Below are 15,386 nucleotides of genomic sequence, written 5' to 3'. Positions count from 1 at the left end.
AATTGAAGAAAATATTGTTAAAATATTATTTTTTAATATTATTATTGTTTTGACATTTGAAAAAGTTGAATTGTTTATTATATTTTATGTAAAAATTTAAAAAAATTATAATTATGAGATGAAACACTTTCTAAATCCAAACAGACCTTAATATACTAATAAAGAGGGTAATGGTTTGAGGTTGTGCCCAAGTCTTGTTGCGTAGGAAGTCTCAAGTTCTTAACTTAACCAGGGGTCGGAACAGGCTGGGCCAGGGAGTAAACGGTCTTCACCACAGCCAGGCCGGGCCAGTCTCAGGCTTGGCACACGAGGTAAAGGTCTCACTTATTGATGTTCTGTTCTAATCAAGGCCCGAGGACTCTGCCTAGATACATGTATGGAAGATCAGAATCACAGCTGGGTAAGAGGGAGAGGATGGAGAGTACAAAACTTTCCTTATATAACAAAAAAAAAACTATTCCATAACTTAAGTTAGAGCTGAAAAGAAACAAAAAACAGCAAAACCAAATCAGCTCATAGATGCACCCACCCTACTACTTGCCTCGTGAAATTTGCAATGCTTATCATCACCATAATCAAGTGGACCGGACCAAGCCAGACCAGATGAAGTGAGAGGAAATTCACAAAGAAATGGAAAGACACATTTACCAACGGCCTCTTCTGCCTCTGCCACGATTTCTTCCTCTCCCTCTCCCTCTCCCTCGGCCTCCAAATCTTGATGTATCTGGTTTAAGCCCCAATGACTGAACTCCTCTTTTCTTCCCAAGTTGCCGTTCTTTGTCCTCGTCGTCTTCCTTGTACCTGGCTGAGCTTCTGGAAGTGAATGAAATCTCTCGTGATCCTCCTGGTCCAAACTTAACGTCACTTGGGATACCAGAAGGCCGACGATCATCTTTCAGAGCTGCTACCCTCTCTCCAATGGGAAGCAAGTCCTCCCTTGCAAGTGATACATCGCTCCAGAATGCCTCTGCATGTCGCTCATCCTTAACTTCATACAATCTACAATTTCCAAAAAAGAAAAAAAGAATCCGGTTAGTAAACAGGTTTCCAAGTTTTCACCCTTGATAAATATAATCAACGATCTGAGCACCCCAGTTTAAAACCCTCCAACCCTCACCCAATAGGGAAAACCATGTTTGGAAATCCACACTTCAGTGTTTGATACCAGTAAGAAACAGCAAGTATAAAATTCAACCAAGTCAATTGGATGCATTTATGATTAAACCATACAATGGCTACAAAGCCTCACCTTGGAACTTGTGCTTTCTTCTTTGCTTTACTTTTGTCACTGCCAAGTTCGCCATCTGATGATTGAGATGCCGCTGAGACATCAGAATCGCTTAAACTATGATCTTCATCCTCCATTACACGTTCAAAATGTTCCTCCACCAGAGACGGTTGCTTGTTGGAAGACACAGGATGTAACGACAGATAGTCGTATGAGGACTCGTCAATTTCAAATTCCTGGATGTAAAAATTAGGAAGTAAATGAATTGAAACAGACCAGTGATTCAGAAAACAAACAAAAACAGAGTGGTTCATGAGTAGCCCCTAACAATAAAATTGAACAATCAATTTCACATGTAAATCAGGCTCCACTAGAATAGATTACTGTTTTTTTCCACCCAAAGTTCTAGATGGTTTAGATGTTGAAACATTTCAATAAAGCAGTAAAAGCACTCCACTAAAATTACCAAAATCTGGACAAATGTCCATATATATGTTTACGATCTATTAAAATACTTGACTAACAGATTTCTATCCCGTGATCCTGTTACTACCCTAAAGGAACAAGAATTTTCTTAACAAAAGAGGTAAGACAAAAGATGACAAAAATTAGATAAAAACTGAGAAACAAAAGGAAAACAAGAAATTGCACTACCATATGATCACATTATCATACCTTGTTTCTAAACATAGCCGCAAACCGCTCATCTTCAAGTACCTCACTGCCAAGTCCTTTCTTTTTCTTTGATGGCTTTTTAGTATCATTGTCATCAGCATCTTTCTTTTCATTTTCTGCTTCCTCACCTTCGAGAATACGAGCTGCAAGATCCCGGTTAACCTTGGGTAACTTCCTCCTAATCTGCAGGAACATAAACATAAAGAGGCCAGAATGAAAGGCATTAGAACTCAGAAATAAGAATTAACCCATCTAATCCAATTCGGAAATGATGCGAGAGTGCATGATAAACTTGATGTCAATAAACATGTCCCCTCCCTTGTAGCACCAAATAACCTAATAGCACCAAAACTGGAATAAATGAAGAGTATTTAAGTCGCAATGCTCTAATTGCCAAAAGGTATCAACAATGCAAATGAAATTAGCAATTCTAAAACATCCATATCATCCAGTCCATTAGAGCATTGGCATTGAATTATGCAAATGCAAATAAAATGGATAATTTAGTTAAGAGAAGATAAAAATGGCCTGCATTGAATTATGCAAATGTAAACTAAAATGACTTTTAGCTACAGTAAATCATCTCTTGTGGTTATATTTGACATTTACTGTAGCTTAGCCAAATCTATTAAACAATTATTTTTTCGGTCTGATCGCTCTCTCTCTTCCCACTACTGAATTGCATTTTAGTCGAAAAAATGGTCAACACCCATGCGCGTTCTGGTCCCATTCATTTACTGGCAATTACTAGTTCTACCAACCATCCAAAAAAAAGAAATAAAGATCTACGGTTCTAACTTGTGCTGCAATTGAGCAGGGTTTTTTTTAATTTTTTATATTTATACCTTGTGCTCGTCCCAGTTTTTTTTAGATGAAAATGTAATAGATGTGTTTTTTTCAATAATATTGTATGAAATATTTAGAATGTATTTACTGTACTCCAAGACCTTTCCACATCTTTATCCAAATCTCATATTGTATAATATTAATATTTTCATATAGCTCTTAATTTTTTTAAAAAAATAATAGAACAAAAAAAAAATGGAAAAATATTATTAAATTTATAATATTTTATTATTATTTTGACTAATATATAGATAATCCAATGTGAGAATAAGTTTTAAGTGGAATAGCCAAATGCAAAATCATGTCAAATTATGCAAATGCAAATTTTGCATTTGCATTTGCATAATTCAATGCTAATGCTCTTATAAAATGCCAAGTTCTCATTTCCCCCCTCTATGTTCATTCTGCTGATCAAAGGAAGCACTGGCAACACAAAACCGAAATGCTATGTCTATTATCATCAGGATAAAATGAATGGCAAATAGTAATTAGCCACTCTTTTCACAAATGATAGCAAGCTAGCAACAACTGTAATCGCATTCTTCCTTAGTATTTAAGTGTAGGACAAAGTCCATATTTCATCAAAGGGAATAATATACAATGTAAGTTTATGGCCATAAGAAGTTTCAGTCACCTTGTCTAAAAATAGTCTATAGTTGAAAAGAACAGAACGAGAGGAAGAAGTGAAGAAAGACATAAATCAAATCTATAAAAACTTTAGGTGACATGAGTTCATGTTCATGGTGAGAGGACATTTTTTTGAATGGAGATTTTATTAAAAAACGGAAAATGCATAGCCCAAGTACACAGGTAGGTCATGGCAAGAGGACGCTAACAAAGTCAAATTAGAAATTTCTAGCAGTAGACAAGGGAGAAAAGCACAAGTACTTAAACTCTTCCTGAAAACCAAATCCTCAAGGTAACAGAAGAGTTGCGTAAGTATACAACTGCATTCATTTAAGAATAATTCTATAACCATGTGATTATACCATGTTACAGCCTACATATTGTATTGGTAATAATATGCAAAGCAAGAGGGGTACAGTCAGAATTTTTTTTTTTTTTTTTTTATGAATATACAGTCAAAGAAAATCACTCAAATATTAGATGAAAACTCACCGTAATTCGAGATGCACGTTCATTTTCAAATTTCTCTCTCTTCCGCTGTTCTACGTAAGCATCATACGCAAAAGGATCTGCCAGTGCTTTTGCCTGTAGAAGTAGAAACCATTAGAACTGCATATTTACATGTAGATTATCCAGAAAGTCCAGTCTAATAACTACAGTTTCCATAGTGAGCATAGAACCATTTTTTTTTCTCTAGCAGGAATAGGTCTTAAACCCACGGCACTCAACCAGTTCTAAGGGGAGGGGGAAGTATCATTTGAGTTGAGCAAATATCAAGATGTAAATCTTCTCGATCAATATTTAAATTATCAATATATTAATGTCAAAGTTCTAGAATGTTGACATGTAGATCTCTTTTTCCACTGGTCTTGACATCTCTAAGAAACAAGTTATAGCCAATATAAAAACCACAAAAGACACTACGTTTTTATTATTTGAAACATGTCAGACAACCTAATTTTCTGTATTCCATTTATGTCCCTTTTTTGCTTGGCACACATTGTTTTGCTACATATGTTTCTTATAAGACAAACCATAAACCCATTGGATGGAAAAGAAAACGTTCAACAAATATCAATTTTGTTTAAAAAAACAGGACACAGCATCTTCCATGAAAAACTAGGAATGGATACAAAAAAAATATATTACCTTTTTGTACAGCCGATAATCAATAAAAAACCCATGCATGTAGGCTCGTACAAGATTTGTTCCAATTAGATTAGTCAGTTTCAACTTCTCAAGGTCTTCTTTTGTCAAAAATTTGAAATTATCATATATGGTTGTTTGTGCACCCTCTTCGAGCTCTTCCTGCAAGAAATCAGAGAACATCACCAATATACACCAAGATCTCCAACATGATTGATCTAAAGCAATGGTGAACCATATAACATATGCAAAAACACACCGTTAGATTTTCTAGGTAAGAGCACCACTTTGGAGCAGGTCCAAGAGCAGGTACGAAGTAAGATGGCATCTGGCTGCAGTCTAAAGCCAGCAACATCAACCCACTGCCATCAAATACACAAATATCATTTATAGCGCCAGCTGTCGGTTCAATGCTGGTCATGCCTTCTCCCTAAAAGCAATGAAAAAATCAATTAAAAGCTGAGAACCTTTTTTTTGATAGGTTGATTAGAAGCTGAGAATATGGACCACACTTTAGCAGGATATGGACTTCCTATTAGCCATATCCAAACTATTCAGCTAAATATTATATATATATATATAAATATATATATATATCCACAGGAAAGTAATATAAATACTCATATAGGTCTATAAATGGTACTGGCCAATATGAATACGAATAACTGAAAGTGTATTTGAATCATATGAAGAATCCATTGTATGAAAAGGTTTTGACTTTAGGGGTGATTAGTAACTCAAGACTTCCATAAAAACTAAAGACAGATTATAAGATTTTTTTTTCCTTTTTGATAGGATAAGATTTTATTCATAACCAATAAAGAGAAACATAGGCAACAACAAGGTACACTGGGAGTATACTTTGAACACAACTATTAAGAGAGGAAAAAGAGCTTGGAAAACTCATGAATACTAAAGTTAGCAAACCAAAGTCTTGAGTTCTTCCACTTACCGTTTCAGGGTCCCATATTCTAACTACATGATTATCAGTGGTAATCAGCTTTGGTTGTTCAGAATTTAGAGTACGATGCCACTTAATATCCAATATTGGGCTCCCATACCTATAGAACAATGACATGACTTTCAGCAAGAAATCATTCTCAAGCAATGTTTTCAGCCCATTGTAAAACAAACACAATAAACAGCATGAGCAAATACTCACATGTGATCCTTAACTCGAATTGGATAAGATGAACGCAAGTCATAGATCAGCACCTGTACTCAATGTGAAGGTAAAATTCATAACTTCAAAATGGCATGGTAGCATATAGATTCAGAGTGAATTTAATATCAAAGTATGAAAACCCGCTCAGTGGACAACAATTTGAAAATTGATAGAATTGTGAACTTAGACACCAACAACAAAGACAAGTATTTTCATCTTGCAAAATTGGACATTGCTCCAATATATTTAAGCAGAGGCTTTCGGTAGACGGAGGAGAAGGAAAAATGGTGATACTGCCCTTCATCATAATCATTCTGGCCTGACCAAATTGGCCAAGTCTCACAGATCCCATCGCATCTCCCCTACCATGTTAATTCACATCTTTCAAAATATTGTTGGAAATTAGCAGCTAAATCCTGGCCCAAATTTTACATAATAATAATGCCCAAAGAAATCCTCAGATAGACCCGGGTACAATCTTCATTTAGTAATTTCTTTATAGTGTCCTCTCCATCTTTTTTTTTTTTTTTCACATCTTCCAAAAGGAAACCTCTATTTCACTATACTAATATATGTTCACAGTTTATCTTTTGCATTACTATTTTCCTCAATCTCTACGGTAAGAAGTTTGAGCTTTTAAGTCATAATACCTAGTGGTCATATTTGAGTCGTGTTGTGAAAGAAAAATTAGAATGTAAATATGATTTCAATACAAAAAGATAAACGACATTATCCCCCTCTAGTGACAGAAAACTTTCTACCTAAGACAATTATAATCAGTGATTAGTCTGAGACCCCCACTTGTAATATGGTTAACAATTCAACCCAATACATCAACTTTGGTTCATACCTCTGGCTCCTTCACTTTTGGGGGGGGGGGGAGACTTCTGGCTCCTTCCATTCATCCTCTGATTTAATGGTTTATCCACCGTCCAGTCAAGACTATTACTCACCCATTAGGTCTCACAACCTATTTTTGTCCCACATAATATCTCATTTCTATAACCTTCCCTCTGTAAAAGTGGTCTATTTTGAACATCGACACCATACTGGAACAATATTTATATTTTCAAGCAGATAATTCTTTCCTTCAAGGACCAGAAAGTGTCTGATCGTTGATCAATTTCTTTATTAAAAGGATATTATCAATTGTGAACAATATAAATGATGCCAATTGAAAAAATTCATTATATAATCATCTTACACAGCTAAAATGACATCATACCTTTCTATTTACTGATAAAAAAAAACATCATACCTTTCCTGTGCTACTTCCTACAGCCAATTGGAAACCTCCATCTCCATCAAACTCCAATGAAGTGACCTCCTATAAATTGATCGGGTAGGTAAGAGACAGTTTCCATGAAAAAGTTCAACTGTCATTATCCACAGGAACCTATATGAAAAGTCTGAGGACATCTCCCTTAAAATGGAGAGTGGTGACATACTTATGCACCATATTCCTCACCCAAAAGCATGAGAGGGATGGAGTGGCATTCATAAATGTTATGGCATCTTCCACAAATATAAAAGAATAAAAAACAAGTAGAAATGATGGAAGCCCACACTGGACCCATATATAACCTGGAATCCAATAAGCAAATAATACAAGCATAAGTAGCAACTTTAACTGCAAGGACCCCTCCACACCAAGGAGGTAGTAGTCATCTTGAGAATTCAATGAAACCTAATGGAGTCTATGATATGTGAATCTCAGTGAATGATTTTCACCAACACATTCAGGACATGAGAAGTCTCCCCACCCCCCTCTTTTAAAACATTAAAATCTATTTTACAGAAATTAATCTCTGCATCTGAGAATTAGAAGTGGGAGTGCTACCTGGTCAATATCACCAGTAGGTGCAACAGCATCAATTCTACCCACCGAAGATCTCATTCTAATGTCAAAGCATTCTAAAGCCCCATCCTCTCCACCACATGCAATTAGGCCATGAAGCTTACTGAAATTGTAAAAGAAAACCACAATATACTTGAACAAGAGCAAATAGACAAATATTTGCTAATTATCAAAACATTCCGATCAATAAAAAGACAAAGTAGGATAAAAAAGGTAACAGGATCCACGAACAACCTTCGAGAAACCACATTTATTGCTGGTGATTGTGTGGTAAGGGAAGATAGGAATCGTCCCTGAAAAAATGTCAAACAATTATTGACAAACTATGATAATGAAGGAGGTGAACAAACTCAACACGTAAAACTAAGTTCAATTCAACTACAAATAACAGAAATAAGTATATCAAACAGTGATTGTGGATTCTATGAACTGGTGGAAGCTATTGCTATGCAAAGATTTTTAAAGCTTGTTGTGGATAGCATGCCAGCATCATTATTAATAAAGATGATTATAGTATTGCTGGAGTATGATCATTTGCCACCCTGAAGTTTCAAAATGTATCATTTGACTCATTTCTCCGTCTTTAGAATTTGTCACATTCTAGTTCACCCATATGTTGCACAGATACTGACACGATACACCATAAGTTGTTGCCTTTTCACTGAACAATACAAAAACAAATACACACAGATTGATCCATTTTACCCAACCTTTAATATATAAATAAATCATTTGTTAATTTAAACATATTCTGAATTTTGAAATTAAGCTTTAAGATTCAAGCTAGCCCAATGGTGAAAGTCTCTAGACTTGGAGATCAAGTATTGCCTTCATCATGGGGGATTAGAATTACAGTTAAAGGGAAAGAGCAACCCCACCACGTGAATGTGGTAATCATTTTAATATTTAACAGTCAAGGGCCCTTGGTACAGCATTATAGTGTAGTAACGATGTGTTGCAAATCAAAATTAGAGTAACATCATTAATATGACAAATCTACACTGTAGTGAAGGTACTAGAAGGGAAATTTTTTTTTTACATGTGATCAAAAGATAAGACGAGGACATATAGTTAAGCTGATAACCTGTTCTAAATTAATTCTGTACAGATCTGGAGAAGAGGAAGCACAAAGCAAGTCGCAAGACCAGCAATCATAAGCCATACCCCTTCCCATCCTGTTACACAAAGACAGACGCAAAAGACAAATAATGAGATCCAATCAGAAAAATATGTTGCACACAGTCAAGGTCAACTACAACTTTCACGATATATATTATTAAACTTATGTGCCACATTGAACAAAGGGATCCGTAAATACAATTACTGCAACTTTCACGATATATACTTAAGGTTAGAAAGTCCTAATTCAGAAGTCTCAGTGAAGTAATAAGAAGCATCAATATGAATATCAGAAACAAACGCAATACCATACTATATTTTTTATAAATAAGATTTTATTCAAACTCAGAAAAGGTGCAACCCATGCACACAGAAGTATACAAGATACACTTTTTATACAAGTACAAAAAGATACACCTAAGCAGTAAAATAAAAAAGGAAAAAATCCTGAAAACTTGGTACCAAAAAACAAAAGTATGAGTTGTCCCCCAAACATAAAGGGTTTTGAGACAAAAGCTTTAAGAATGAGTTTCATGACTTTCTTGTTCCTTTTTCTATTTCTAGTTAGCCATTCCTCTTATATACTTCCTGTAGACTTGGGTAGCACCCTTTACATTTATTAATAAAATATTTTATTGCTCATGAAAAATGAGTAGGACATTGAAAAAGACAATAAGTAATTTGGCAAACTTGAAAAAATCTTCTAACCACATATTCAACACAATTTCTTTTCTTTTTTTGATAGGTACATATTCGACACACAATTTCAAGTATCTAAAACATATGAAAAAAGAAACAGACAGCATATAATACACATACATGAGAAAAAATGTAAACAAGGCATCATAATACAACCTTGGAATCCGCAAGCAATGATGTTTTCCATATTTGGCATGTAGACAAACAGAGCGATCGGCACATAAAAATGCTAGCTTTGAATAGTCATCAGCCAGAACCTACATGAACCAGAAAACATTGTCTCAATAATAATTCGTACACGAAAATTGTAAAAGAGAAAAAACAATATGATAAGCATAGACTGAAATGAATTCTGAATTTCAGAAGGGAAGCATATAACATTTGAAAGAAGATTGCAGTCCACATATCAAGGATCGCACCTATGAGAATAAGAGCAAAGGTGTGGTGTATAAAAATCCAGAAACCAGAAAACAAAAATAGAACAAAAAGGATAAAAGCAAGCTACATGGTTAGAGAAATATATATCATGAGCCAAGACCCAAGATATTATTGAAAACCCCATTTAGTCCTACAAATGAGCACCTTGGTAGAATTGTGGGGAGTTCCCAAAGATTCAGAGCTTGACCAGGATCTAGGCTCACTTTCTTGGGGAATTTTGCCTACTTGTATTTATGACACGTTTTATGGGAGCTACCATCAAGGTGCAACCTTATGGTCAAAGGGTGAGCTTGGGATAACTCAGATATCCTAGGTTTGAATCCATACTAGAGGTTTCTCTGAAGTACCTGATACACGGTTATGACAGGATGGATAGCGTACCAGGGTTTACTTCCCATGGGTAGATCCAAAGGGTCCTACTTTGGTGAGGTTTTACATCATAAAAAAATACCAAGTGAGCTCTCATTTTTTATTTTTGCAGAAGTTAAAGCTTGAGTTGTGCTCTAGCTGACTGGACAGCCAGCCAATTCGATCCCAATCATCCAAAGCTCAGCTCGAACTGACTCATTTGACCCCACTTCTTAGCCCTCATTAGATACCAAATGTCATATTACATTGTATTGTTAGGAAGAAGTATAAAATCTACTGGAGAATGAGAGTCTTTAGCAGGCATGTAAAAGTACCTGAAAGTCAATTATCTCTGAATCCAAGTGCCTCTCAAACTTCAATGCCAACTGCCTTAGCTCATACACCTTGACTTGAGGTGGATATATACCTACATTTAAATTATGAACGAGCATAATTGGTACATGCTGTAAATTGTTATATTCCTTGGATTTATATCCTTTTTTTTTTGGTACATGAAAACAAAGTATTTTCATCTTACAAGACTAAATATAAAAATGAGCTCTAAAGTACCTGATGCAATAAGATACTGCCCATCAGGAGTTGCCTTGATCTTAGTGGTTGCAGTTTCAAACCTTAAATCTTGTATCAAGTCCACCCTTTGCATGTAATCTAACAAAGTAAATGAGAGGAAACAAGATATCAACACAATTAATGTACATGTTGGTTGTATTAATACTGTGTAATATCTTTGCATGATTTATAATACAAGGTAATAAACCCCTAGGGGTTGGCTCAAGCGGTAAAGGTCTTGGGCTTGGGGGTATGCTCTCCCTAGGTCTAAGGTTCAAATCCCCTTGAGTGCAAACAATCTCTAGCGGCCATCAGACTAGAGGATTTTCCCATTGAATTACTCAAGGTGCACTTGTGGAAAACTCCTTACCGAGAGCATGTGCACCCTTGGGATTAGTCGGGGATGCTGTTCTTGGACACCAGGTGCCAATAAAAAAAAAAGTATAGGGTAATAAAAAAATATGAAGGTTAATGAAATTAACACAAACGAACCTATGTTGGCCTATATCATATCCAAAACATGAAGCCATATCTTCCGATTGGAAAACATGAAGCCATATATTGGCCAATTTCAAATATCATAGTCCAATATAATTTACAGCTATAGACCCGTCATTCAATCCATTTATTTTTTAAATTTTCAACGCCCAACTGGTTTCAGGAAATCATAAAAAATAACCGCGTTAAAAACCCGAGCAAGCATACATTTTTACCATGGGAACTTTTATTTAAATAAGAAACAAAGAAAACGCAAATTACTAGCAACACTCAAAAACCACGAATGCATGAGTCTAGATTTCTCAAATCGAGTACGGGGTTCAGGATTTAAGCGAATCTTCTCGAATTAACTGAATTCACATTCCTTTAATCTAAACTATCCAAACATACAAACAAAAATAAATCATGACCAAGAATATAAAGCAACGTGAGAATTAAAGAGGAAAAGAAAATAAATAAATTGGGAAGTAATGGAAAGGGAAGGGGTAGAGGGGTCACTTTTGTCCTTGCGAAGAGCTCGCTGCTTCTTAGGGTCAAGCCAAGAGGCGAGAGAGCGGTTCTGGGATGCCACAGTGTACGTCTTCACCCCATTAATGGAGGTCGACTTGAGGCTGCCTCCTTGGTAAGCCATTATTTTTGCTTGCTTTGCCAAAGAAAAGAGAGTGGTGGTTCTCCGAAAGCGAAAAACCGAGACTCCAGAGAGAGGTTTAAGAGGGAGACGAGATGGTAGAGAAGCAGAGCGAGTCAGGACCCCGGCCAAAGAGGAGGGTTTTAGAGACGGTATCAGAAAATTGCGAAGGAGGATAAAGAATATATAAAATTATGGAAGTAGCCGCAGGAAAATTTAAATTTTATCTAGAAAACCAGAAATAATTATAAATGGACCCTAAAATTTACCCATATTTCGCTCTACTCTATCCTACAATTTTTACTTTTGTACTTTTAGGGAGGAGAGAGAACTTCGGAGGGGAAAAAAACACGTTTTCTATTGGGCTTGGGTCAGCTTTACTCGGGAGCCCATTAAAACTTCAAAAGGTTGCCCTAATAACTTTCTTTCATCTCCACAGTCCGTTCCCATTCTGTACCCTCTCACTGGCTCAGAGGTTTTGTAGGAAGCAGTAGAAGAAAGGATGGTACGGTCCTATGCGGTGAAGGGGAAGAAGCGGAAGAAGAGGGAAGAGGTATATGACAGAGAAGAAGAACAAGAAGAACAAGTAGCAGAACAGCCAGTGCAAGATGCAAAGAGAGATGTGATAGAGAAAACAAGTAATAGTGCGGAAGAAGCAGAAGAAGGAAAAGAAAAGGAGGTAGTGAATGAACTTCAGGGTATTCCGATTACCCCAAGCCACCAGAATGCCGACAAAGCCGGTGTCATCTTCATTCTTGAAAAGGCTTCTTTAGAAGTTGCAAAAGTTGGGAAGGTCAATAAACTATATTCGAGTTGGAATTTGGCTTATACGTAGTAAAATATGGAAATTTGATTTTGGTTGTTATGGAGGAACTTTATTATGGGGTTTCAGGCTCTCAGGCATACGGTTTTAACAGAATGCTTTGGGAGCTTTATTGGGTCTTCTTCCAAATATTTCTTGTTCCCGAAACGATTAAAGTTTCGATTTGGGTTACTTGGAGTAGTATTGTGGGGTTCTAGGTTCTCAGGGCTTATTGCGATTTCTTTGTTTTCCGAATTTCATTGATTTTGTCAACTTTTCTGTTTTTGTAACTAGTTTTATGTTTACAGAGTTATCAGCTTTTGAACTCGGACGACCATTCCAATTTCTTACGAAAAAATAACAGAAATCCTGCTGATTACAGGCCTGACATTGTTCATCAGGTTAGTGGACTTTGCATTTCATTGACTGGCATTATTCTTCAATCATTGCCATATATTCTATGAAGTTCCCGGCTATCTATTTCTTGCCGTGCACTTTGTGAATATACTCCCAAAAATTAATCTTCAGATAAGGCAATTGTTTCAAACTTGAGATGACCTGTATTATCATCAAGTCCATTAGCTTTATTTCATGTTATTTTGTTTTTGTTTCTTCTGCTAGTTCGGCTAAGCATAAATGATCCTAAGCATTGTTGCTTTCAGGCTCTGCTAATGATTTTGGATAGCCGGATTAATAAGAGTGGAAGGTTGCGAGCTGTGTATGTGAGAACTGAGAAAGGTGTCCTTATTGAAGTTAAACCCTATGTTCGTATTCCAAGGACATTTAAGCGGTTCGCTGGTATCATGTGTAAGTTCAATCAGTTTTACCTTACCTGGGTCTATAAGCTTGGGAGTGTGTGTGCGTTTTGTTTACTATTTTCAGCTACCTTACAGTGCAGCTGCTACAAAAGCTGAGTATTACTGCTGTTGGTAAGCGTGAGAAACTTCTACGTGTGATCAAGAACCCTGTAACCCAGTATCTACCCATCAACTCTCGCAGAATAGGTAAGATAATGTTGTATGAGTGTTTCTGTGTCATCTGCTCCATTACTAGAAACGATGTTTATGTTCTTCTTCAATACAGGACTATCACATAGTTCAGATAAATTGGTTAATATAAACCAATATGTGGCTTCTGCTGTTAGTGACGCTGACATTGTGTTTGTGGTAAGCTTATAATAACTACAACTTCACACTAACAAAGGCATGCATATCCGACCTGACAAAATTGTCTCTCTTATACTCTTGAGTTTGCAGGTTGGTGCAATGGCCCATGGGAAAATTGATAAGGAGTATGCAAATGATTTTATATCAAGTAAGCGTGTCCTACATTGCTTTCTTTGTCCATCGTCACGTTTTTGTATAAGTTTCAGCCCCATTACTTTTTATATGATTACTAGTGTCCTTTCTCCCCCCCATCAGAAAAAGAAAATGTGATTGCTAATGTCCTGTCTCCATGTTCTTCAGCATCACTTTTGGTAAATGAATGACTTCATTTATTGTTTTCTTTTAGGTCTCAGTATTCATATTGCTTTAAGAAAACCCACTCCCTATTAAGCATGTCGATAGTGTAGCCTACGGATAGAAATGCAGCTCATTGTCCTTCTTTAACAAAAGATGTCATCCTTGGGAATTGGGACCCATGCAACCATCAGGATTCCAGTTCAAGACAAAATTTTAACTGTGTGATGTGCCTAATGCCTATAATACATAGCAGAACTTGGGAGAATTTTAACTGTTTTAAACTTCCTACTGAATGCTATAACACATACAGCAGAATTTGGGAGAAATTAATTGTGCACAAATGCATTACTGGCTGAGTAAGAAAATTAGATGTGGCTCATTTGAGTTATTATAATTTTTGTCCCCTATTGTAACCTCTAGGTACCAAGCTGAAAGTGTTCTGTTATAACCATTGTTTTAAAAAGATACTTGAGAATTTATGCCTTCAACCTTGAGGTTTATATTTCTTTGTTATTATTGTAAGAGTAATGCAAGATATCAGCCTACACTCTCCATACACCATGCATTCAAATTTTTTTTTTTTTTTTTTTTTTAACTCAATACACTAAGTGTGTTGAGTGTGTGATAAATAGTAGGCTGATATAAATATTTTTCCTTATTGTAATTTGTGCACTGAGTGCTTTTTTTCTAAAGATATATTTTTTGCAAAGTTAAACTTACACCTGTAAATCAATTAATTACAAGAATGTTTCTTTTTTCATAACCTATCCAAAATAAGAATTTTCTCCAAATATTTTTCTGTTTCTAATAAACTATATCTATTTTTGCAGTTTCTGGTTTCCCTCTGAGTGCTGCCTACTGTATTGCGATGATTACAACTGCTCTGGAGGCAAAGTATAATATCTTGTGAACCCCTTCATTTTTAACAATATGACAATATCAAAAAAGAAAAATTAGTGCTCAATTGGTTGATTTTCAACGAGTGCATGTAAGATTGAGTGCATTGCTTTGAGAAACAAGCATTTTGATTTAGGAACTATACAGTTATCTGTCAGTTATTGTAAGGCTTGAGGTTGGCGTGGAGAAATTTTGAAATTTATGATTACACTCGCTCAGTGTAACCTCTTGCGCGGCAGGTATAATACTACTACGCTACTGAATTTGGGAATGATCATGTAAATTAATGTTGTCTAGCTGAAAAGCTGTCAACAATTCAACACACGGAAGCAATTAGGAATAATGAATAAACAGCATATGTTTAATCAATCGTTACGCA

General features: G+C 35.9%; 2 protein-coding genes across 3 annotated transcripts; one reads left to right on the top strand and one right to left on the bottom strand.

The window, feature by feature from the left end:
- Window positions 1-417: 417 nt before the first annotated feature.
- Window positions 418-12,005, bottom strand: LOC109011606 (nucleolar protein 10). Its single transcript, XM_018992877.2, has 16 exons — window positions 11,716-12,005; window positions 10,720-10,818; window positions 10,485-10,576; window positions 9,520-9,620; window positions 8,630-8,720; window positions 7,780-7,838; window positions 7,528-7,648; window positions 6,946-7,014; window positions 5,685-5,737; window positions 5,475-5,583; window positions 4,782-4,952; window positions 4,526-4,684; window positions 3,869-3,961; window positions 1,904-2,086; window positions 1,250-1,464; window positions 418-999 (listed from the first exon to the last, which is right to left on the bottom strand). Exons 1-16 carry the CDS (start codon window positions 11,846-11,848, stop codon window positions 645-647), a joined length of 2,103 nt encoding a protein of 700 aa, XP_018848422.2. The 5' UTR covers window positions 11,849-12,005; the 3' UTR covers window positions 418-644.
- A 269-nt stretch (window positions 12,006-12,274) lies between these two features.
- On the top strand, window positions 12,275-15,217 carry LOC109011590 (ribosomal RNA small subunit methyltransferase nep-1). Of its 2 annotated transcripts, none has more exons than XM_035688274.1 (7): window positions 12,275-12,638; window positions 12,956-13,048; window positions 13,310-13,454; window positions 13,541-13,651; window positions 13,731-13,813; window positions 13,904-13,961; window positions 14,941-15,217. In XM_035688274.1, the coding sequence occupies exons 1-7, from the start codon at window positions 12,348-12,350 to the stop codon at window positions 15,018-15,020; spliced, it is 861 nt and encodes a 286-aa protein (XP_035544167.1). In that variant the 5' UTR covers window positions 12,275-12,347; the 3' UTR covers window positions 15,021-15,217. The 2 variants fall into 2 exon arrangements, with proteins under 2 accessions (XP_035544167.1, XP_035544168.1); XM_035688275.1 differs by having other exon boundaries at window positions 13,897-13,961.
- Window positions 15,218-15,386: the final 169 nt, after the last annotated feature.

The sequence above is a fragment of the Juglans regia genome, chromosome 3 (assembly GCF_001411555.2).
Source record: "Juglans regia cultivar Chandler chromosome 3, Walnut 2.0, whole genome shotgun sequence".
NCBI lineage: Eukaryota > Viridiplantae > Streptophyta > Magnoliopsida > Fagales > Juglandaceae > Juglans > Juglans regia.
The sequence above is the reverse complement of the archived record's forward strand: the minus strand, read 5'-3'. Positions and strand labels throughout refer to the sequence as shown.